At 49.6% G+C, this 25,041-nt stretch overlaps 1 protein-coding gene across 2 annotated transcripts; it reads right to left on the bottom strand.

Annotated features, from left to right (window-relative positions):
• Positions 1 to 1,211: 1,211 nt before the first annotated feature.
• On the bottom strand, positions 1,212 to 19,086 carry LAMP1 (lysosome associated membrane protein 1). Of its 2 annotated transcripts, none has more exons than XM_028087311.2 (9): positions 18,847 to 19,086; positions 13,040 to 13,158; positions 11,174 to 11,390; positions 10,903 to 11,061; positions 4,447 to 4,634; positions 3,677 to 3,802; positions 2,796 to 2,862; positions 2,557 to 2,727; positions 1,212 to 2,201 (listed from the first exon to the last, which is right to left on the bottom strand). In XM_028087311.2, the coding sequence occupies exons 1-9, from the start codon at positions 18,896 to 18,898 to the stop codon at positions 2,062 to 2,064; spliced, it is 1,239 nt and encodes a 412-aa protein (XP_027943112.1). In that variant the 5' UTR covers positions 18,899 to 19,086; the 3' UTR covers positions 1,212 to 2,061. The 2 variants fall into 2 exon arrangements, with proteins under 2 accessions (XP_027943112.1, XP_027943111.1); XM_028087310.2 differs by having other exon boundaries at positions 13,040 to 13,161; positions 18,847 to 19,085.
• Positions 19,087 to 25,041: the final 5,955 nt, after the last annotated feature.

The following is a 25,041-nucleotide window of genomic DNA, read 5'->3' as shown; positions in this document are numbered from 1 at the left end:
CCTGAGCCGAAGGCAGTCGCTTAACCAACTGAGCCACCCAGGCGCCCTCATTAGCGTTATAATGCCAAATATTCTTCCATTCCTTTCTGGGGCACAGCATTTACTGTTACACGAGGTTTGTGCACACAGCACGTGATTGCTCTTTAGACAAGTGATTTTTAAAAAAATGACTTTTGAAGTTACCGTATCATGTGAATAAAGCAGAGGGAAGTGGGTGAGCCTTAGGGAACGGCAAGCATCTGCCTTGGGTCCGTGAGTGCAGCCGCGGTCACCCCGGATCCCTGGAGGAAGACCCAGCGAGACACCGGTCTCCCTGACCCCGACCCGGTCTCCTGGCCCCAGTGGTGCCGCTGCGGCTGCAAAGGCCCTCATGGAGGAGGCGTTACCTGTCAGCACCCCTGCGGCTGCGGTTTCACCCCTAGATGGAGGCGCATTCCAAGGCACTGGGCAATGGCAGCTGTGCCGATGGCAAGGGCCCGGCTGTCCTCACTTCCAGCCCAGCCACAGCAGAGGCACTGCCCTTACCCTGCGTCACAGGTGACGCTGCACTGGGACCACACTGCATGCACAGACGCTCTCGTGGGGAGGGAGTGGTGGCCGGGGCAGGCCGCCAAAGCCTAGGGAGCCCCAGAGGCCGCACTTCACGGTGCAGTGCAGCGCGGGCTCACCAGTGTGGGGTCGGCACAGTTGCCGGGGGAGGCCTGACACACACCAGCCATGTGGCCCCAGGGCCTGCCGGTACGCAGGTGCCGCTTGGGGACGCTCCAGTCCCGGGGCTGCCTGGCAGGCAGGTTGGCTTCAACCTCAGCCAGTAAGGTCCATAAATCCTCAGAAGGCACAGGTCTTTGCTTAAAAAGGAAAGATTAAAATGAATCTCAGGCTTCAGCTCCTGCTCTGCAAGCTCTTGAGCACAGCAACGGGGCCTCCTGCTGCCCCCATCCTGGAGGAGATGAAGGCGGCCCGTCTTCGTAGTGCGGCCCTGCAGGAGTCTGCAGCACCTGCTGGCGCTTGTCCTCGTCCTCGCCGTGTGGGTGGGACTCGGTGCGTCCCTGCTCAGTCACAACTCCTGTTTGTCCTGCAAGTTACCCAGTAAGACCAGCAGCAACACCAGCTCTCCCCAAAGCTGGGGGCACTGGCAGACACCTGCCCTCCGCCCGTGCACCTTGGACGAGACCTCCCATGAGCGCAGGCAGAAGGACGAGGTCCAGACAGAGAAAGAAAGAGATGCTTTATTAGCATTGTTACAGCAATGCGTGACATGAAGGGTCCTCAGTGCACAGCCTCCCGAGCGGCAAGCGGGTAGATCAGTGTGATACCCAGTATTTACACAAGTGCAGAACAGGATCACCCTGAACCTCAAACAGAAGACTGGAAATCACTTTACAAAAAGGTAAATAAAAATAACACCCATTTATCTATTTTAAAAAAAGTGCCAGCTCTTGAGTGGCAGAGCATGGAAAGACCAAAGGCCCTGACGCATAGGAGCGCCCTTGCCCAAGTACTGAGCTGTGCCGCCTGGGGGGCAGGGGGCAGGGCCTGTCCTGGCTTCTAAAGCTTAATTTAAGCGTTCCAGATCTTCATCTTTTGGAGTACTTCTGTTTTAAGATCTTCTTTCTCTACTAATTTCTTAAGCATAGCGGCCTAACACCTAGCCAGCCCTCCTCAGAGGTCCTAAGGTCAAGACCAGGGACCCTCCCTTGGCAAGGCTGAAATCTCAGTCAAGAATGAAGGGGCCAAACACCAGAATCTTAAAAAGCCAAATGACAGTGGAGCCAGTGCCCCTCTTAGAAAAGCACTCTTACCCTCCCACCTTAAAGTTCTACTTTGGTAAATATTAACGTTGAACCATTAGCAAAATATTTAACCCAGTTAGCAAAATTAACACCGTCGTTTCAAAGTTACTCTTGTGCATAGTAAATGTTGCAAGATGAACTTCACATTGGGTAAAGCAGATCTGAAATCAGTTTGCAAGAAAGTGCGCCTCCCTCAACACCAACCGAAGCCCGGGGAAAGGAGCAGAGAGCCCGCAGCGGCCGCTGCCCCGCGCCTCTCGCGGCCGCGCTAAATGGTCTGGTAGCCGGCATGGCTCCTCTTCCTGCCGACGAGGTAGGCGATGAGGACGATGAGGACCAGCCCTGCTAGGGCACCGCCCACGGCAATGGGGATCAGCATGCCGTTCTCATCCAGCTGGCACTCCTCCACTGCGGGGACAGGGGGCACGCGGCGCTCACACCGGGCGACCTCACGGGCCTCCCCTGCCTCCCCACCCATTCCCACAGCCCGGCTGGGGGGCGCGAGTTCTCATCGACTACCGCGGGGACACAACACGCCACACGGCTGCGTCCCCATACCCTGCTCTCACAGGGGAAGACACATGCCGGCTCCGAAAAGGACCTTTGCACCACGGTGCCACGTGCTCACATCTGTAGATGCTGGGCTTTTCGAAGGCAAGGGGATGCAAGAAGGGGAATTGCTCTAAATGATTAAATTTCCAAACAGAACCCCAGCCTGCAGACCCCGTGCAGGGTCTGAAATGCTGCCCTCGGTGCTACTCACCAGACCCAAACTTGTCTCCTTGCACCTGGAAAGCCTGAACCCACACTTTGAAGATGTTGATGGAGAAGGCCTCTGTGACCTGCACGCGCTCCTCAGCGTTACATTTGTACGAATTCCCGATGGTAGCCTGAAGGGCCTTCAGAGAGCTGTTGGCGGCCTTAAAGGTGGGATCTGCAAAGGCAGGTGAGACTGAGTGCTCCGGGGCACCTGGACGGGCAGGGGAGTTGTGGGGGTCTTACCTCTGGCGTCAGGAAGAGTCATATTCAACTGGATTCCTTGCAGGAAATACCGGCTAGTACTTGCATTCTTAAAGAGAAGAAGGTAATCCTTAACCACTTGCCAGACACATGTTTACTGTCAAACCTGAAGGGTCATCTAGTAATAAATTTGACTCCTGCATTTCTAGCTTCAGCATGAAGCCGTGGGGTATGCGGTCTGTGTAAGGCATCCCGTAAATCTCGAGAACACAAATGCTCATGAGTTCCTTCTAGAACTTTTTTTACAGAATCAGACTCTGCTAAACTAGGGATTGAAGAAGCCATATTCTAAAAAAGCAAGCTTTTCCCAAAGTTTGCTGAACTTTAGGAACGTAAACTTTATTAGGAGAAACCCAACTGTTAATCAGCTCATCTGCAGTATGTACTACAAACGCTCGCAGACGGTACTTCTATTCTTCCCATATGATTTTGCTAGCTTCACAGAGGACTCATCCCAGACGGGTATAAGGAAGAGAAGAGCCAAGACCCAGAGACGCTGCCCCTCAAGGAAGGGGTGACGACAGTGTGTGAGGTGGGAGGCTGAGCTGAGCGCAGCTGGGCGCGGAAGGTGGCTGTGGGCAGGCCGCAGGCGCTCCCTCACATCTGCCACATAAAGAACCAACTGAGGCATTCCTTAATAAAAACAGGATTGGTGGGGGGCGGGGGGGGTGAGGATCCAAAACACCAGCAAAAAAAGAAGGCGGAGAAAGCAGATTCCCCTTCTTCACTAAGGCAGGGCTGTGGGTTTTGCTATCTTCATCCGATCTTCACTCCAGCCAGCGCACAGAGCGCTCAGGCCAATGGCCGCCACGCAGCGGCTCTGACATCAAAGCCCCCAGAGCACCAGGAACGTGCAGCCTCACCATTCCAAAATGGAAGGCCAGGAGAGAGACGCTCTCGCTGCGGAGCTCCAGGGTCACCAGCTGGGGGCCGCAGCTCCCTCCGGCAGTGGTCTTATTCGGGTTGATGCTGAACACTCTCGTCATGGTCTAAGTAAAAAAAGCAAACAAGTTACCATTCTATTTCATGCCCTGGGTCCTCCATACTCTGGAAAAACAAAACTAATCTTAAAGTAAGAACTTCAAGGCCACCATCATTTTAACCAAAACCAGAAAGAAAACATCCGAAGTTTACTCTAGCACAGATTTCTGGGTTCCAAAACCATTTTTCCTGCTCCTCCTGGTTGCTGTTTTCACAAGGACACACACTTGCCCCTCCACCCCATCTCCCGACAGCCACACGCCTCACACCCATCCCAAGCACGTTCCCTGCATAGCCCCAAAGACTTGGTCACCAGTAAGGAGAAATATTATTTCAAAGGAAAAGCATAAAAAAACGTTGGAGTGGTAGAGTTTTAAAGCAAAATTTAACGTTCTCTTTGGGGTCAATAAACTTGTCCTGCAGTGTGCCAAACAACACACGTCTTTGGCTTTGGGGACCACCCTACAACTCCTTAATTGTTTCAGGGAAAAGCAGCCCTGGTATGTGGACAGGTGGGTATGGCGTGGCTGTGTGCCGAGAGGCTGACCACAGCACAGGCACAGGCACCGTTCTCAGACTTCCACGCAGTGTCCTGCTGCTCATGTACCAACACTCCCACCACAGAAAGAAGGGCTCTGGGGGCTGAGCCTACCGTGTTGTCCTTCTTCTCGTAGGTGACGTTCAGCTGCAGCCCCATGTTGGCCAGCAGGCAGGTCCCATTGCTGCCGCTCACATTGTACTTGTACACGGGGGGGTTCTCAGGCGCTGGGGATGGCGAAGGGTGGGGAGGCGGCGGCGGCGCCGTTGTCGGGAAAGGCCCGTCTTGCTCACAGTGCGTCTCTGGACCGACAAGTGGGAAGAGAGACAAAGTCCTAGTTCCTCAGAGCTACGGCACCCCCTCAGACTCTCAGCCAGCCCCACCCGCAGAATGCCATTTCTCAGTCTGCTCCAGGATGGCACGTGCCTACCCCACTCTGTAAGTACAAGACTGGCGGGCGCCGCTGTCCCATAGGGCCATCCCCACTCCTGCCACCGCACCATGGTTCTGACTGGATGCTCTTCCAGCTCAGCCTCTGGGCAACCCTGCCCTCACAGATCTATCCCCTCTGCATGACAAACCTTCCTTCGTACTGTGAAAGAAAGAAAACCTTCACCATCACCTGCCGCCGGGACCGGCGGCCACACACCACTGCAAATAGCAACAGTTCAAAACCATGTTCTCTGTGCGGCTGCATGCTAGGCATGGTGCCGGAGAGCTCACAGGCTCTGGAGGGACAGACAGCCCGAGACACACACACCAGGACAAAGCTAATGCTGTCAGCATGGCGCCCGTGGGAGAGAAACCCAGGAGGCCCTCAGAAGGATGAGCATCAGGTGGGTCCCTGCAGGACAAGACCAGAGCTGAGAACAGGTACACAAGTCAGCCAGCTGCTGTGGGTGATCTGGAGCAAGATGGGGTGAAGGCACCCACAGGCAGGCACCCTCATGCAGGGAGAAGGCCCAGTAAGTGTGAGTGAAGACTCCCAGGAAGGAGACCACAATCCAGGAGTGAGGGAAGCTGGGGCATGTCAGGCCTTGGCAGAGAGCACATGGTGCACCCAGAGATCTCAGGAGTTTAAATGTGATTCAGGTTCTCAGAATTTGATCCACTATGATTTACAACAAAAATTTATATTCAAAATCAAGGCCGACTGAACCAAAAGCAAAGATAAATGAATGTTCTCTACAGGTGCATCCAGGACAGACCGCTGCCTCCTGTGAAGATGATCCGACATTCCTCAGCACTTCAGGAGACCGTCAGCCCCAAACTAAGCTCTCTGTCTTACCACCCCGTTTCTGTGGGTAATCAAGGGTTTGATTTCTATGATTTCCATCCAAGTCCCACCCCCACCCCGTCCCCACTTCTGCTCCGCTGAGCCGTTGCAGCGGGCCCACCACCTCCAGGGCTGTAGCGCCCACTGGGAAGATGCGGAAACTTCCGAACACCTGATCACTTCTTGCTCCAAGCTCAAAGGAAGCTTTGCCCTTCCTCCTCCACATCCCATCTACCTGGGTGGGGGGCTGAGATGGGGAGAGATGGGAAAGTTCGCCCTGTAGGACTGACAAAGAAAGGATTCCACACTCTCTCTGGAAAGCTCACGCATGCAGCGTGCCTTCACACAATACAATCTCGTACAGTCCAATGCCTTTCTAGACAGAAAATAAAGATGGAAAGAGCATGATGGAGTGGGTGTAACCTGGGCTCGTGGTGGCAGGACAAAGGCTGCCAGAGACGTACCCCTCAAGGTGTACTGGCCACACCGCCCACATCTCCCCTGGAGCTAAGCTGCAGGCTGAGGTCATAGCTGCACTGTTAAGAACAGCCTCATAAGTACTTCACAAACTATTACACAACGTGACATAATTATGTGGAAAACAAGAACGAGAACAGGTGGCCTCCCAATCCTGGCCTAGGTGGGCACACGGCACACACAGGGGAGAGTAACCTACACGGATTTGATCAGCATTTTTACACACGATCCACTGTTTTCATAAAGCGGGCTGCAAAATATCAGCCTGGGAACACACACAATGTACCATCAAGACTGTGGAAATCTTCACGGACAAAGCGCCCTCCTCCTTCTAACTGCGAATGCGGAGTCTGTGCTCTGAGCAGCCCGTCCTGAAGCAGAAACGACAGTCCTACTTGCAGAATGCTCAGTCCAAATGAGGAAATCACAAGTAAAATGCATGGAGTGTGCTAAGTGCTACCCGCGCGTGAGAAGGCCTCTGGGAAGACCACGGGCCCCAGGAAATGCAGGCTGTGCATCCTTCCACGATTCCTCTTCGCATGATTTTCAAAAGCTTCTGTGCCCTGGAGGCCCCAAATGATCTGGCAGCAGCTGACTTTCAGGGAAGCTTGCATGCTACAATCAGAGTCTCACACGGAGAGAGCTCCTTTAGCATCAGTTCCTTCACTTTGAGCCACCCTGGGAGTCACTCCTGAGAGAGATATGATGACAAACTGTGTGGGATTGGGTGGGACGTGAACTTGGGGTGAACCACAGTGAAGAGTTCCTATTTTGAACTAACGGTCGCAAAAGCACCCACAAGTGCCACACATCAAATCTTAGACGTGCAAAGATGAATAATAGGATCCTCTGCTGGGCCTGGGGCCCGAAATGCCATTCCCACAGACACAGAGTGGGACACTCTCCCCTGCTCAGACCACTCCAGAATGAGAACCATCCGCCTTAACTTTACAGACCTCTGGGAAAGACAACACCCGCTGCTTTCCTCAGCGCTCACCTTCATCAACAGGACTGACAGGACAATTCGGCAGCCTTGGCCTGTGCTCGATTCCTTTTAAACTGAAATCTGTAAGTACCTGAGGCCTTTCCGACAGGGCAGTGCACATGGAGAGGCAGAGTGAACTAAGGCTCTCTGGCCCAGGCCCCCACAACACTACAGACGAGTGAGGCCACAGAACCTGCCCCAACACTTGCAGTCCATCAAATAAAAACTTTACATGGGTTTTTATGACCAAAAATTTACTAATTCTTGGATATATCTTCATGTATCATTAAGAACCCGTAAGTACAGCAAACTACGAGAATATAAAATATACTTAACATATTTGAGATGGAATTTCTTCCCTGAAGAAGCTTACAATTTGGTGACAAAAAATCAAACCAAAAAGAACTGTGCCTAAGAGCCAAAGAAATGAAACTAGCACAAAAGGAGATAAACAAATGGCTCAATTTTAACAAAAACCAAATATTTCTAAAAGCGATTTATGCTGTCTTGCTATATGTGATCAGTTACATCAAATCTCCTGCTTGTAGGAAAAATACACGGGTCCCTCTGATTGTAAACCGCTTGTAGGAAAAATACATGGGTCCCTCTGATTGCAAACCACGGTCAGAAACAGCAACACAGACAAAAAGTAGTGTGACAGGTGCTGGCTAACCAGGGGGCTCTCCAAAGATCAGATCCCAGGCTCACAGGGAGCTGAGGAACAGTGAAGTATGCTATCAAGCTGAGCTTCAACACGGCTCAGGTCATGTCATCAACTATAGCTGACCCCTGAATGACAATGGGGTGAGGGGCTCTAACCCCCGCAAAGTCGAAAATCCACGTTAACCTCTGACTCCCCCAAAAACTTAATCATAAAAGCCTACTGTTGACCAGAAGCCTTATCAATAACACAGCCAATTAACACACATTTTGTATAAGACACTGCATACTGTATTCTTCTAACGACAGGAGAGGAAAAAAAATTGTACAATACGTTTACAGTACCATACTGCATTTATTGAAACACAACCACGTGTAAGTGGACCCACACAGCTCACACCTGTGCTGTTCAAGGTCTGCTGCAGTAAATTCTGGGAACAGTGCAGTCCCCGCCTATAGAACAGATGCCCATTCTGGAGCTCCTCCCCGCCTACACGGCTGCTCCAGGAACTCCCCTAGTCACTAGGCCTGAACCCAGGCCACCAGAGGACCACATCCCAGAAAACAAGGAAGACATCACGGGGTGGGAGTGGGGGGGTGTGGCGGGGAAAGGAAGGGGGGGCCCTGGAACTTGTTTGCTCATTTCATTTCTTAGCACTCCAGGTAAAGACTGATCAGGGGTGACTGTAGAGGATGTGAACTGATGGTGACAGGAGCCCAAAAGCCCTATGGGGACTCCTTCCTGTCCAGTGAAGAGTATGCAGGCATGCCATCATCTCACCAAGCCTTCCGGCCTGTCACAGGGGCATGCCAACTTGTAGAGGACATTCTGTGCATCTCTGGGATACCTCTTACACTCCTCTTCCCAACAGATTCACTAAGAGAGCGCTCTAGAGTCTTTAAAAGGCAGCAAGTTTCCTTTCCAAAACAGAGACATATCAGCAAAGGCAGATTTAACATAAAATGAAAGCAAGCTTTGATGAACCATGGGACACAAGGGGAGGTGGGGAGTGAGGCTGAGCTTAGTGACCAAGTTTATGATCAACTCACAGAATCCTCTGTAGGATGGGAGCAGACCTAAGAACAGGGGGCCAGCGGCTGGGACACAGGTGTAGGGAGGGACGGCCTCCCTGAAGGAGCTTTTCCATTTGGAATCACACACATACATCCTCCCCTGGGGGTAACGTGCAGGATGCCGACAGCGAGGGACCGTGTGCACGGGGGGACAGGGCTATGTGGGAACCCTTCACTGTTTAACTGTGAACCTAAAACTGCTCTGAAAGATAAAAATCTATTTAAAAAACAAAATAATTAACCTTAAAAGAAATCAGCCTCTCCACACTGTCGTGTGATTTTAGACCAGAAGCTGGAGCCCTGTCCTGGGCTCTAGTGCCCTCAGGAATTCAGCGGCTGGGCACCCCAGACAGGGGAGACCGGGTCATCTCTGTCTGTGGTCAAAAGCGTTCCACGCAGAGGAAAACAACTTGTATAGATGAGGAGCTCTACCCCACGACTGCCTGAGGCCCAGGTGCTAGTGAAGTCACTGCACCGAGCCAGCAAACCAGGATGCTCTCATTTCCCAAGGCCTCTGGCAGTTTTTACTTTTCCCTTCTGCCCCAGACTGGAGGGAGAAGACTGTTGGGGACGAAACCCAGCCATCCGAGACCTGAAACCGTGAGCATCAGCTCCTGAGGCATTTCGTGTGACTCTAACCCCTGTGTGGTCACTCCTCTGTTTGAGCAGGCAGGTGTCAGTGTGCACACCTGGGCCTGCTGACGGACACGCACACATGCAGCTCCCCGGACAAGGGGGGTGTAGAGAGGGCCCGTCCAGCCGGTCTCCTCGACAGCTGCTCCAGCTCACACAGACCTACCTTTCTGCCCTGAACACTTGCTGCTGGACATGTTTTTCCCAGTCACAGACAGCAAACATTTTAGACTCTGTGGCTGTCCGGTGGCTTGTGCCCGTCCCAACTCTGCCACGGGAGTGTGAAAACAGCCATAGAAAACAGGTGTGTGAACGAACACGGCTGTGCTCCAAGGAAACTCTAGTTACAGGTACTGAAACTTGGCTTTTGTGTCATTTTCATGTGCTGTGAAATGTTCTTTTGATTTTTCTTAACCTTAAAATTGATAAGCACAACATCCATTTTTAGCTTACTGGCCGTACAGAAACCGGAGATGGGCTAGATGGCACCTGCAGGCCAGGTTCTGGCCCTGCTGAGAGCATGCATGCCTCTCAGGAGGGCTGCACCCAACTGCACAAAGTGCTAACCGGTCCATCATGCCCTTCAGCACCAGTGACTTGGTGCAAATCAGTCACACGCCAGCAGGCACCTCTATGGATCCAGCCACACCACTGGGGACACTGCAAACCGAAGGCTCACAAGAGCGTGGCTAACCACCGAGAAGGACGGACGACTTCCTCGAGGTGGTCACCCTTCCTCACCCTTCAGGAAGAGGACAGTGATCTGGGAGCTGACTGGTAGGACTGAGGAAAAGAGCTTTCTTCAGTCATAGTTGAATGACAACATGCTTTACCATTAACTGAGCCAGGCCCTGAAATATGCACTTTGCATAAATTTCCTTTTTAACCTTAAGGACCTGCTAACACAGGTTATTCTTCTTACCCCACAAGGGAATAACAACCTGCTAACACAGGTTGTTATTCTTACCGCACAACCTTACCCAAGACCACAGAGCTAGGAGAGGCCCGGAGCCTTGTCTTGTTGGAACTCAGGGCCCACCAGTGGAGCTGGGCTGGCAGGTGCCTCCTTGGTGCGTCATCCGCCCAACCCCTGCCCTAAAAGGTGCTCAAGGTCCTTCACCATCTGCCCCTTGGCCCTCCAAGCTGGACAGAGGTTAAGCCTAGGTCTTGATGAAAGGACACTTGGCTTAAACTGGAAGAGATCCTGTGCCCTGACCTCATCAGCTCCCCAACAAGGGATGCAACTGCTTTGCCCTTTTAAATCAGTATTAGTCCAACCTCACCTAAAGAGATCACCTTCTTTAGAGAAAAAAATGTTCGCTGGACAATTCTAAGTGTGAGCTGCCAGCTCAGTCCCTGGCTGCACAAATCTTCACATACACATCTTCCTCAGGCATGGGCTCAAAGCCATGTCTGCATGCACTGGAGTTGGGCCTGGGCATCCGGGTCAAAGGCAGCGTCCTACCTTCCTTGCTGAAGCTATTGTTGGCAAGGTACGCCTGGATGGTGGCATCATGGAGTGTGACAGTGACATTGTGCATGTGAATCTGGTTGTTGCTCACACATCTGTATTTTTTATTTATGTCAGCCCTGATGTCAGTTGCAGATTCCACAGTCTTGATAGCTGTAAAGAAAAAAAAAATCAATTTTTAACTACTTGAAGTACTTGGTTAAAATTTTAGACACTCTCCAACCCAATTTTCTTAACTTTATAACTAGTCAGTTTTGGTTCTTACCCTTGGAGCTTGCATTGGGGAAAATCTGTGTGTCAGACAAGTTATAAATAAAACTCATCAGCGGAACACTGTAACGTGTTGCATTTCTTGTGAAATTGAGAATCAGTCCATGTCCTCTTCCAAAAGCAATCATGAGACTGGGGTCAGAAGCATTCTCTTTACCACAAGAGCTGCTATTTAATACTGCTGCATCAGATGGCAGGTCGAAGGTTACATTCTACAACAAAGGACGACAGACCCAGTCAGAATGCAGGTCACGAAAGGGATTAAGATGTGCCAAAGGAAGACCTTCAGGGAGTCGGACCTCAGCTCCCTTTCAGATGCCACCGTTAGCATATTCATTTTTAACATAAATAAAAACACGAGGAAAATCAGTATTACGTGTCGGTACAGACTAAAAACCAGTGTAAGACAAAGCTGACAATTATTTAATTGAACGTTCTTTGTTAACATAATTTTAATTTATAGCAGAATTAAAACTACAATTATCTTGGTAAACTGAAATAATTCTTACCAGGCTTCAAGTGAGCTGTGTATTTATATTTGAAAAAGCCACTACTACTTGTTTGCTATAAAAATGTTTAAGGAACATGTCTCTTTATGGGACAGATGTTAGCTACATGTGTAGTGAGCACAGCATAATGGATAAACTTGTCAAATCACTAAGTTGTCACCTGAAACTGACGCAACATCATGTGTCAACTGTACTTAAAAAAGTCTCTTTAAAACAAAGAGAAGGGGGTGTTTGCTGCAGAACTATTTGAATTGACCACTGCAGACAAAACAAACCACTACAAAACCACCTAGAGACCCCCAAAAGGAACTGGACCAGCTAACCCAACTGTGGTGATGCTGTCCACTCATGCTGCTCCCAAGAAATGACAGAACTCCACCAGGTGACAGAGATACGGTGATAAAAGAGTAAGGCACACAGCAGCATGCAGGTGATTCCATTTGTGGAACATAGTATTTTTCAAAATGACATTAAAAAAATCCAAACACAAAAAAAGTAAAGTAGCAACGACCACAAAAGGTGTTGGGACCGGTCTCTGTAACTTGAAACGCTTCTGCGGGACAGAACCTGCCCAGGCCTCTTCTGTCTTGGGTGCAAGCACGTTTACATTACCTCGCACACACGAGCTGATGAGGCCTGAGCACCTTGCACAGAGTCCCGAGTGCCCCAAAGGAGCTCCCGTCCTCCCCACCAACACTGGGCCCCACTACTGCCCCCGAGGGGTAATAAGATGATTCAATGCTGTCAACATGGGGGCTGGGCAGGAAAAGTGCGGTTTCAACAAAGAACTGAAAACATCTGGTTTAGAGATACGTTTAAGAGTCAATGTTAAATAAAAGTGAAATGTCCACCAGCAGGTAATTAACAAAGAAAGAAATACAAATGCACCTTATTTGCTAGAAATCTACAAATGCAAAAAGCCTTTTTCTACCCTGCAGAAGTACGAGTTGTTTTAGGAGGACAAGGGAGAGGCGCCTCGGAGTAGGACGGCGCGTGCAGACGGCAAACAGCAGACGCAACCGCGCCCTGAGCCTGGAAGAGTGCGTGAGACGACCGGGGTCCCAGGAGAGGCTCTAACACATCAGGCTGGTCAGCACTGTGACCGCAGAGGGGAAGCACGCACAAGTCTGCGACAACACTCCTACCGGACAGTGAGAGCGCACAACAGGATGGTTTACAAGTCACGACTGTGGCTTCAGGGTACACAGAGCACAGGCGACGGCCCAGCGGGGCACATGCATACACCTACCGTGTTACAGCAATGCCCTTTTCCAAACACTTATTTAAAATAATAATTAAAAAAACCTTCACACACATCCCACACACTGCATGGAAGACCTGGTGTTTCCTACCTTAGGCCCGCTCCTGGTGTCATAGCTGGCCGTGAAGGCAGCGGAGAAGTTGGCCATGATGCAAGCTGTCCCGTTGGCGTCCTTTACCACAAACACCGCTGCTGTGCCATGTACGAGACCTGCTAACTCCAGGAAAGACAGAAATATCCAAACACAGTTTTGAAAATACAACTGGATGCTTCTGTTGCCTCTAGCCATGGCAACAATGGGCTTTATTAGGAAACACCACCGTGCTTCTTAAAAAATGAGATACGTGGATGACCCAGGCCGGGTTCAGCTGGGTCTCTGTCCCGTCCCTCCTAGATACAAGTCTGGGAAACGTTAACTCTAAACCCATCGATCAGTTTCCCAACCTGTTCGACAGTTCTTTAATGCTTGATGTCAGGACACTGAGGGGAGGTCACCTGTCAATTTCCAGATCACCCCTGGGCACACATTGCTCCACGCTCAGTCCTCAGAGGGCCTCTGGACGATGTGGTAGGGTCCTGGAGGCACAATTCAACCTAAATACTGATCTTCGGCAGAAGCCCATGGGAGAACTGGGGCTATCTTTTGCCATGGTCCCAAACTACTACTTAAAGTTGGACCTCTTGTTACCTCTCATGGGCCGCTGGCAGGGCCGAAAAGCCATGGACTCACAGATCTGAGCTCTTTGCCCAATTTCAGAAAGCGTCTCAAAAAATAATGATTCGATTGAACCTGGACTTGGCTATGTGATGTTAAGACATCAGTCAACATGTCTAGGTAAGGCTGCCATATCCCAGAAAGGGAAAGAATAAAATTCTCACAGGTCTCTCCAGCTTGGCAGCGATGGTGGCTATTTCCTCCTTAAATTCTCAGGGTCAGTGCCATGTCTGGCTTCATGATGTGGTAGAGCAGTAGGTAATTCCTCCAAGCCACATGTGTTAGTATACTCTTCTACAGACGGGCAAAAATAGGTGTTTTCACTAGTTCTAAAGCCAAACACTGTCAACCAGCATCACGTACCATATGATTCAGAAGTGACGTGCCCTCCCTCCTTGCTGCAGCCAGTCCCTGCACGCCCTCTAGCCATCCTCCAGCCACTCCGAGTGTCAACGTGACACAGGCACATTTTGAAGGCATACACTCAGTAGACACTCAATTAACTTTTCATTCTCAAATCCCTGTCCCTAGCAAAGTAAATGACTCCAACAAACACAATTCATTTTACCCTTGGAGCTTTCACAAGATAAAATCTTTAAAGCCAACTACTGTTCAAGCACAAAGCAAAAAGTAGCCAGGAACCCCACATCCCTTCCCATAAGCTTCTGGTCCGAGAAATACCAACACCTACGTTCACAAGAAGCTGCCGCATGAGAATGCAGCTAACTAGGGCAAAGAAGAGACCTGCGCAGTTTCTGTCTGGTTTGCTGTGCAAAACTGTAACCTACATCCTACAATATTCAGGCAAGACTACACTAAAGGCAACTCTGGCAAATGAATTTCCATTGTAAAACCTAAAGAACATTCCACAGCTCGTTTCTGACTCAGTGAAGGCTTTAAAAAAAAGACAAATCACCCCACGCCTTCAGAGAAGGGCAGGTTTAGTATACCAGTGGTCCAGAGAGACGCTAGCAGGGCAGAAGCAAGCATGTCAAAGCATGGACAGTGATCCAGATCACGTGTACATGGGCTACTGCCTGCTCCAGTCAAAGGCTCTCTCGGGCCTGAGGCGCCCTCACACGGCTATGGCCATGGCCCGGCTGCTGCAGAGTCATATGTGACTGCACATGCCATGGACACAGTAGGGCGCTGCCTCGCATGGGATCATGCACGTATCACTTTTTACCAAGCTGCACTTCCATAAACGAGTTCCCCAAATCATTAAAACACTTTCTACTGACTCAAAGCCCTTCATCAGAAAATATTTCACATTAAAAAACTTCAAACAGAATTTTTTCACTTAGTAAATATGCTGAGGGTATGGACCGTCAAAGTAAAACAAAGATGTATTACAAAAACAAAGTTAAAGTAAGTTTTACCAGTACTAGATACCCACAATTATTCTGGAGAGATCCAGAAATTTTCAATTGTTCAAACACGAAACTTAGCCCTAGAAGCCAAATTTTGGTCAAGAAAAAGAGCTCCACAAGAGCATTAGAACATAAAATTGTAAGAGAAATGTGTGTATGCTAATGGTCAGAAGTTTCTTTTTTAAAGATTTTTAAAAAAATTTATTCATCTGAGGGGTGCCTGGGTGGCTGAGTCGTTAGGCGTCTGCCTTCGGCTCAGGTCATGATCCCAGGGTCCTGGGATGGAGCCCTGCATCGGGCTCCCTGCTCCGCGGGAAGCCTGCTTCTGCCTCTCCCACTCCCCCTGCTTGTGTTCCCTCTCTCACTGTATCTGTCAAATAAATAAATAAAATCTTAAAAAAAAGTTTATAAAATTTATTCATTTGAAAGAGAGTGAGAGAGAGCGAGAGCGAGCACGAGCAGGGGGAGGGGGAGAGGGAGAAGCAGGCTTTCAGCTGAGCAGGGAGCCTGACACAGGGCTCAATCTCCAGGTCCTGGGATCACAACCTGAGCTGAAGGCAGACGCTTAACCAACTGAGCCACCCAGGCGCCCCTAACCAAAGTTTTTTTTTTTTTTTTTTTTTTTTAATTCTGTTAACAATGTTAGCTGGGTAAGAAGAAAAAAACTCTTCTCAAATTAATTAAAATGTCGCAGTGATTTGAGGAGTGGGTGTCCCTCTTCAAAGCTAGCTCCCTGGCCTGCTGGCAATGGCTAACCTCAAGCAGTCCTTCCCACAGGCATGAACTTAATCATTTCCCCAGGGATCATACAAAGGAGTAACTTTGGCTTCAAAGTACTCCCACTGGTAGAAATTCCACTCTCTAAAACAAGTACAGTTGTGAGAAGCATGACTATGACAGACTCCTCCATCACTTACTAGTTGTGTGACCTTGGGCCAGTAGCAATCGCTGCCTTCAGTTTATGCGCCTATGAACTGGAACAAGTGTGCTGACCCCTCGGGGTTATCAGAGTATCAAATGAGCTAGTGTACACAGAGCACTCAGTACAGGGCATCAGCGCTGGCTTTAATGCTCACTGACGTTATTTAAATAAAACTACTCAGACCTCATCTACCAAGTTCATCACTGAATCCTCAGTACCTGACACAAAACGTCAAATAAGTACATTTTATTAAACAAGCACTTGCCATGTGCCAAGCCCTGCACTAAGCACTTTGCAGTTAGTTATCATGACAACAGGTAAATGCTATTATGATTCCCCTGTACAGCTGAGGAGACTGAGAGACAGGGACACTAACTTGCTCAAGGTCACACAGCTAGTGAGTGGTGCTGAGCAATCTGGAACTGGGTGCCACATCTGAACCGTGCTTTCTCTCCAACACTAGCCAAGTGAGCAGATAGGTTTCAAATTATGAAACACTCAATTCTGAAATGAAGACACTGCCATCCGATGGAACAAGTCAATAAATTTCTACACTAAAATTTTTATAAAAGGGGTTAAGCATCTGACTCTGGCTCAGGTCATGATTCTGGGTCCTGGATCGGGCTCCCGCTTCTCCCTCCCCCTCCCCCCTGCTCATGCACACTCTCAAATAATTAAAATCTTAATTTTTTTTTTTTTTAAGAAATACTTCCTAGTTTGTCTTGGCTTGATGCTTTTAAATCCAGTATTTTTCTTAACCAGTAATACATAATCATCTACGAAGATTTAAATAAAGAAGAAAAAAAAGACCAAGGTTCCATCCCTCACAGGGAATCACAACCCACAGAGGCAGAGCCCGAGTGGACACTTCTGAAGAGCTGACTTATGCACATCTGATTAGGGACTGCTGCTGTAAAACCGGTGCTATGTGTACACACAAAGCACTTACTATGTGTGAGGCACAAGATGGGCTGTAAAATGAGGAAGGGAGACCTGTGTGTAAGTGATCACAACACAACTAAAATGATGTTCTAGGAAAAACTCATGCTACCCATGCCATGTAGCCAAGATCCGTGGATGCAAAGGGAAGGGAGCATCTAACAGTAGAAATTTGAAACCATGGACCCTGAACACTTTGACTTCAAATATAGTTAAGAATTTGGTCACCAACCCAAGTAACTGACAAAAGTCCCACAATCAAGGATAATGTTAATTAGAATAAAACTTTTCAAACTTCCCAAGTGACAGTTCTTCATTTGGAAAGGGGAAGGAAGTCATCTAGTTGACACCAGTGGTTTAAAGAGTCACATTACGAAATGTCACCTAATCCCAAGTGTTGGACACTTTCAGTTCACCCCCACCTTTGCTTTCTACCAAGTATTCAAACACAAATGAATGCAGGAAGAATTCGTAGTTTTGAAGTTCGAATTATTTTTCAGAAAAGATGCTTTCTGGTAAAATTATGCATCAAAATAAACATTTTAAAAAGACCTAAATCCAAATGAATATACCTTTTTAAAAGTTGGATTTCAACTGAATATAAAACCCAAAAAGACACAATGGAATAAGCATTAGGAAGCTTATGACACGTACAGTTCTCTCAGCTATCGCAATGCAGGAAATTAAGGCTGTTTCTCTCCATCTTCAAGGTGAATTTTAAAACATAAAATAGAAAATTCTAATGCCTGTGAGCTCTTCTAATAAGGAACAGTGCTGCCGTTCTGACCTGAGAGAACTTGTTCCAGCCACTCCTCCTGTCGTAATTACACCTGCCAGGGAAGGGCAAAGCTCCGGGTCTCCTGCCGGAATAAGGCCATCCCCTTGTGGCTATTCATGCAGCTCAAAGAACTCATTTTACGCAACAGGCAAAACGAAACCGTGAAACTAAATCCGTCCAGTCACAATTAACAGAATTTTAGAGTTTAGAGACAGAGAATTCACGGGCAGGTAGGTACCGGAACGCGGATCCGCATCCACCTCACTCACGGGAGCTCCCACGAGGTGTCCTCTGTACCCTATTTTAGACTCTGCCTTTTAGATAATCTTCCCATGTTATCTGGGAGGGGGCTCACAAAGGGTGCCATAGGGAGAGGTTCCTCACGGACATCTAAACAGACTTCAAATCCAGCCGCGCAGCGATTCCCCTCTAGGAGACAGCACGTACTCCTCTTACTGGTGCAAGAAAAAAAGACCAAAATCCCTGACACGCCGAGCACCCCGGCCGCTTCTGAGGTCTGTACTGACGGAGTCCCACGTTTTGACTCCGGAGCCAGCGCCCACGGAACAGTGGCAGCGCCCTTTACGACCCCTCACTGGAAACGAACACTGCCATTGTGAGGCCGAGGCCCTGGCAGCTCTCGTTTTACCACCGCGAGCTCTCCTAAACACGTGAGCCTAAGTCCACAGCCACACACGCACCCGTCGGTGCGCGCTCCGAGCCCGACCAGGAGGGGGAAGAAGCTTAAAGCACGGAAGACGAACTCTAAAAGGCCGGGATCACCGCGCCGTCCTACTGTCTCCCCGGGGAGGCCCGTGTCGCCCGGGAGGACAGAGGACCACGCAGGTCCCGCCGCCTCGGCTGCACAGCTTCACGTAGCCCCCCGCGGATAAACCACACCGGTCCCGAGACCCACATAACACCCAGAGAACGAGTTTAGCGAGCCCACAGAGCAACCGGCCCTTAGCTGACCTCCCGCCCCAGCTCCTCACGCAGCGGCCAGAGGGCTCCGCGCCAGACCCCAGGCGCCGACCTCCGCCGGGGCGAGGACGACTGGCCGGCCCGCCGCCCCCCTCCCCGGGCCCCTCATGTCGTCGGCCACCCCCGGCCCGGCCCGGCCCACCCGGGAACTCCCGCCCCGCAGCCCCCTGCCCCGGCGTCCCCGGCCCCTCACCGAGCAGCAGCAGGAGCAGAGGCCGCCGCCGAGCGCCACCGAGGGCCGCCATGGGCGCGAGGGCTGCCGAGGCCGGAGCGGGAGCCGAGAGGGTCGGGGGCGGTTGGGCCGCGGGCGGGCCCCAGACGCGGGCGGGCGGGCGGGCGGGCGGGCCGGGGGGCGGCGTGAAGGCGAGGGTCCCGCGGTCCAGAGGCCCGGCCGCTGCGGCGCCCGCGGGAGGCAAGAGACCCTTCGGCCGGCGGCGCCCGTCACGTGAGGCCGCGCCGCGCCCGCGCTGTCACGTGACCCCACGGATCTCGCGAGATCACGAGCACAAGACGCCTTCGCCCCGGCCGTGCCCGCCTCGCACGTGACCCGCAGGCACGTGACTGCGGCTCCACGTGACCCATGGCCCAGCTCCGGAGCCGGGAAGCGGTCCCGCGGCGTGAAGCGGAGAGTGGGCGCAGGCGGCGCGCGGGGCGGGGGGGGGGGGCCCTCAGCGGCCCTCCCCGTGTCAGCCAGAGTCGGAGCCGGGCGCGCCCCGGAGAAGGGCGGCTGTGTGCCGAGGCCCGCGGCCCGACACGCTGCCCCCAGGGACGCAGTGGGGCCCGCGCTCACCGGTCGCGCCCGAGAGCAGGGGGGGCTTCCTCGAGGGCCTCAGCACTCACCGTGTCCCCTCTGGTGGCCCCGGGCACTCTGACGGGGCTCCCCCGGGCCGCGGATTCGCAAGGGGGCTGGACGTGGGGCGCGGAAGGCGGGGACGCCTGGAACACGCGTATCGAATGTTTGAGGCAGAACATCGACGCCTCAGAGGACGGAACTTAAGGCGAGACAAACTCCTGGCCGAAGGGGGTGCAGAGGCTCCAGCGGTTGCCAGCGGCGACACCCCCCTAAAGGAACGTATGGGGCCGGGGCGAGGGGCGTCGTCTGTCGAGAAAGTTCGGGAACACTGGTACAGCGTGCGTAACCCTACGTGCCCCGGAAGGAGACGGCGGTCTCCCTGCTCTAGAGCCTCCCCGAAATACTCTCCTGCGCACTCGCTATCACCCGAGCCCCTGATTCGCCCGGAGGCTCCCTGGGTCTTCTCCTTTCTCCCTGACTGCCGGCCGCAGCTCCGGCCGCACTGCCCGCCCCTCGCCCGCACGGCTCTGCAAACGCGGAGCTTCCCGGCGCCTCCTCCCTTCTCGTTCGGTCCTGCTGCCCCAGGCCGTCACCGCTCGCTCCTCCGGAAAGGAGGATGGATTTGTGGATTACTGTCACTCACCGGACAGTCCTGGATTCTTGGGGCTTCCCCCTTCGTGTTACGTTTGCTAGCTTTTAGGAAGTTTTGTCTTCTTCTTGTCGTTTTTGTCCAGCTTCCCTTCCCTCCCCTCCAGCTCCTAACACACAGTCAGACTTCCCGCTGGGTCTGCATTTGAGGACAGTGGCGGGGCGGGCACGTCCCCTTGCCAGCCCCCAGCGCTCCATTCTAAACCAGGTATCCCTGGGGCAGGAGTTAGCAGTTCTTAAACTACTTTGTATGTTTACTGGTGTTGAAAAATGGGTAGATATTTTGCAGATAATCGTAATTTGCATGTTTCTCCCTGTGAAGAAAGAAGTTAGAAATAAGGAGAAGGGTGGGTGGGTGAGAATGGACCCTGTGATGCTGGAACTGGCACGTATTTAAAGACTCAGAAGATGGACAGTCATGGAAGCAAACAGTAAATTTACTAAGTAAAAAGCAATAGTGTTTAGTACATGTTGGCAGTTTATACCCCCACCAGCAACCGTTAAAGGGCATGGCATGTTTCTTTTGCCTGGTCGTTCATCACACAGGCTGGATCATTTGTTCATATTTTTGTTTCGCGCAAGGTATCCGTCATTTTTCCTTTGCCCAAGAACTAGCTGGCAGACACCCGCAGAAAGGTGAGGTTTGCCAGCACTGGGCCCGCGAGGAGGCGGGGCGCTCCGCGGTGCCGCTCACGGTCACAGCTGGGTCTGTGCCCCGCTCCTCTCATTTACTACCAGGAGACAAGATTTTTCACTTCTCTTTCCCAGTTCTCTTACCCGTTTACCTCAGGAATATTTATTTTGGTTTATTAATGGTACAAAAGGCAAGTAAATCGTGGCTGGAAAAGTGTAGAAGTGTAAATTATAGGGTAAGTTAGGAACACGTCAGCAAAGTAGGAAACTCAACTTTCAAGTGAAACGTGTGCTCTCAAGTGGGGAGGGAAGCGTGAGTCCTGTCACGCAGCACTTGTGAAGACCAGCCCTCTCCTTTAGGACACGTTGGGTGCCGGTACTCTTCTGCTGTTTAAAATAAAGCCACTGAAAGGTTACGCGTCTGCCTCGTGCACATCTCTGACAACTTCCTTTCCATAGATTACTTGAAGTGCTCCAACCACGGCAGTATTCCTTTTAGATGGTTATGAAAAAGGAACTCTCTCATAAAAAAAAAAAGAACCAAAACATTTACTTTCTTGGAAAGCAGAGTAACTCACCCAGTCCCAAGGCATTTGCAGCAGGAGTAACCGCGTAACTTCAGTTAAGCTCATGTTCCCAGTGACACGCTCACCTGGTCGTGGTCTGTGGGCCCTGGGGTCGGGGGTGGTGTTACCTAGGGCCTATGCTTGTTTGAGAAATGAAATGTGGTTAACCAGAGCCCTTTCCTAATAGTGCAAGACACAGCGGGAATTGAAGTCAACACAGAGATAGTTCAACATTTGTAACTCAGGGTGGTGCTCAGAGAGGCTGGGGTGGATCCCGCAGCAAGACCAGGAGTTCACCTGTGCACCTGCAGAAGGACACCTGGGTTGTTACCAGTTAAGCTGCGGTGAACAATCAAAACCACATCATTGGGTGGACAAGGCTTTCATTTCTTGGGTAAATATGTCGGAGTGGAAAAGCTGGGTCATCAGGGAATGCATGTTTAAGAAGAAACTGTCGGACGCTTTTCCATCCGTACCAACGTCCTTGTCGACACCTGGTATCAACGGTCTTTCCGATAGCCGTGCAATTCTCTCGTGACTAGTTTGTGTTTTCCTGAGGACTAGCAAGATGAAAAGATCCTTTCGTGTGCATCACCATTCACATATCTTCCTTGGTTAAGTGTCTGTTTAAACTTTGTCCTAGTTTTTAAAAATGGTTTATTGCTTTTTGTGAATTCTAAGTGTTTTTAAAAAATATATTCTGAATGTGCTACCTCCCAGTACTGTATTTTCTCCCATGACGTGGCTTGCTATTTAATAGTATCTTTCAAAAAGTAAAATTTAAATTTAATTAAAATCCAACTTATCAAATGTTTGTTTCATGACTCATGCTTTTTATGTCCTGAGAAATCTCTGCATTTCCCAACATTATAACAGTTTTCTCCTGTTTTCTTCTAGAAGTTTTATGGTTTAGCTTCTACAATTGGGCCTATGATCAAATTAAATTTTGTGGATGGTGTGAGATAAAAGTCAGTAGCAGTTCTGTAGATTTCATTTGTTCACCACCCCCATAGGTAGATAGCTCTCTGATACAAAGACTTAGCCTTAAGTTCCTTTGGCACCCTCACTGAAATTGACACAGCTGCACACGGGTGCACGGGCGGGCGTGCCGTGACGCTCCCTGCTCCATCGGCTCATCTCTGTGTCTGCCTCTAGCTTCAGAGCAAGTCTCTAAACTAGGGAGAGTTAGCTCTCCAGCTGTTCTTTCACAAGTTGCTTTAACTCCTTCAATCTCCATATACATTCTAAGATGAGCTTATCATCATTGTTCTGTAAAGGAAAACCCTGTTGGAATTTTGGCGGGTACTGGATTGAACGCACATACCAACTTGGAGAAAGCAGACACCTTGACGTGATGCAGCTCTTCGTTTGCTTTATTCTTTAAATAATTTTCAGCAATACTTTGTAGTTTCCAGCGTGCATGTTTTTGTGCAGTTTGTACCTTAAGTATTCCACACATTTCTAGGTACTGTTGTGAATGGGGCTGCACCTTTAAATGTCATTCTCCAGTTGTTGCTAGAATGTGGAAATACAGCGGACCTTTGTCTAGCGACCTCTTGTGACTTTGCTAAGTTGGCATATCAGCTCTAGTAGCAGTTCTGTAGATTTCTTCATCTGCTCTACCCACATGCTCACGTCATGTGTGAAAGAAGACTATTTTACAAACTCCCTCCCGCCTGTATGCCTTTTCTTTCTTTTTCCTGTCTTAGCGCAGTGGCTACCAGCTCCTTCCGCGCCATCCCAGCCACAGGGGGAAAGCTTTCTGTTACATTAAGCATAATGTCAACTTAAATCTTTTGTAAATGTCCTTTCTCAGCTTAGGGAAGTTCTTTTCTATTCCTACTTTGCTGGGAGTTGTTTTTTTAAATCAACAGTGTTGAATTTCATCAAATGCTGCTTCTATTCAGATGATTATATGTTTTTATTTCTTTTTTAGATTTTCAAATGTTAACCTTACACTTCTGCACCAAATTTCATTTGGTTTTGGTGTATTACTGATTTTTTGTATTGCTGGATTCAAACTGCTAATATTTGGTGAAGGGCTGGTCTGTTGTTTTCTTGTAATATTTTTGTCTGGTTTCTGTGTCAGGGTAATGCTGGACTCATTCCCTCCTGTGTTTCTGAAAGACTGTAAGATTGGTGTTGCTTCTTCCCTAAAAGTTTAATAGAATTCACCAGTACACCCTCCAGAATTCACCAGTACACCTCCAGTTCTGGAGTTTTTTTTTGTTTTTTTTTTTTTTGTGTGTGGAAAGAGTTAGAATGACAAATTCAACTATTTTCTGTTTCTTCTTGTGTCCATCTGGACAGCTTGTGAATCTTGTGGAATTTGGCCGTGCCAGCTAAGCTGTAGAATTTACTGGCATAAACTGACTTGCAGCCTTCTTTGAAGGACCCGTAACCGTGTCCTTTCAGTGCTGGTATCGAGAATTTTTGTTTCCTCTCCTTCAACCAGTCTGGCTAGAGGCTTATCAGTTTTGTGGGTCTTCTCTATCTGCTCGTTTTCTAGATCTTTAATTTCCACGTTTATTATTTCTTTCCATTTACTTTGGGTTAAGTTGCTCTTCTGTTTCTAGTTTTTGAAGGTGGAGGCTTACATCACTGTAAACCTTTCATTTTTTTTTTTAAGATTTTATTTACTTATTTGACAGACACAGTGAGAGAGGGAACACAAGCAGAGGGAGCTGGAGAGGGAGAAGCAGGCTTCCTGTGGAGGAGGGAGCCCGATGGGGGGCTTGATCCCAGGACCCTGGGACCATGACCTGAGCCGAAGGCAGACGCTTAACGACTGAGCCACCCAGGCGCCCCTAAACCTTTCATCTTTTTTAATACAAACATTTGAAGCTATAAATTTCTCTGTAAGCATTTCTTTAGCTATTTTTCTTTAAACTTTTACATGTTTTCCTATTCACTCAAAATATTTTCTAATTTTCCTTGTTTTATTTGACTCATGGGTTACTTAAAAGTGTGTACTTACATTATCTATTTATATTAGAATTATTGGATTATTTATTTAGAAGTGTATTGCTGGGGATGCCTGGCTGGCTCAGGGGAGCGTGAGACTCTTGATCCCAGGTTTATGAGTTCGAGCCCCACGCTGGGGGTACAGATTCTTTAAAAATAAAATCTTAAAAAAAAAAGTGTATTGCTTAATTTCCAAACATTTAGTAATTTACAGTTATCGTTGTTAGATTTCTAATTTGATTTGTGATCAGAAAACATATTCTGTATAATTTTATCCTCTTAAACATGAGACTAGTTTGATGTCTCACCATAGGCCTCCCTTGATGCATGTCCCCTGGGCGCTGGAAAAGAATGTTCTGCCGTTGGTGCAGTACTCTGTAATTGGCCAGTCACATTTCGGGTTTTTCCTGATTTTGTTTATCAAGTACTGAAAGAAGAGTGTTGATGCCCCTGACCACAAGTATGGATTTGTCTGTCTCCCTTTGATCCTCTCCGCTCTGTCAGGTTTTGCTCCGTGCATCCTGAAGCTCTGTTACTAGAGGCCTGCACAGTCAGGGTTCAAGGTGACAAATGTGTCCTTTCTCTTTCTGAAGTGGGCTCTTCGTCCCTGGGAGTACTCCTTGTCCTCAGGGCTGCTTGGTACGAATGAGGCCACTCCAGCTTTCCTGATCAGTTTTCGTGGGACATCATTTTTCATTGTTTATTTTACCCCATGTGTGTTTTTCTATTTACCACTGCCTGTCTCGTGGATGATGGGGACGCTGGTCTTAATTCTCGGTCTGGG

The sequence above is a fragment of the Eumetopias jubatus genome, unplaced genomic scaffold, assembly GCF_037043125.1.
Source record: "Eumetopias jubatus isolate StellerSeaLion01/CBP00866 unplaced genomic scaffold, mEumJub1_p1.0 scaffold_3, whole genome shotgun sequence".
NCBI lineage: Eukaryota > Metazoa > Chordata > Mammalia > Carnivora > Otariidae > Eumetopias > Eumetopias jubatus.
Note: the sequence above shows the minus strand (reverse complement) of the source record. Positions and strands in the feature narration are given on the sequence as shown.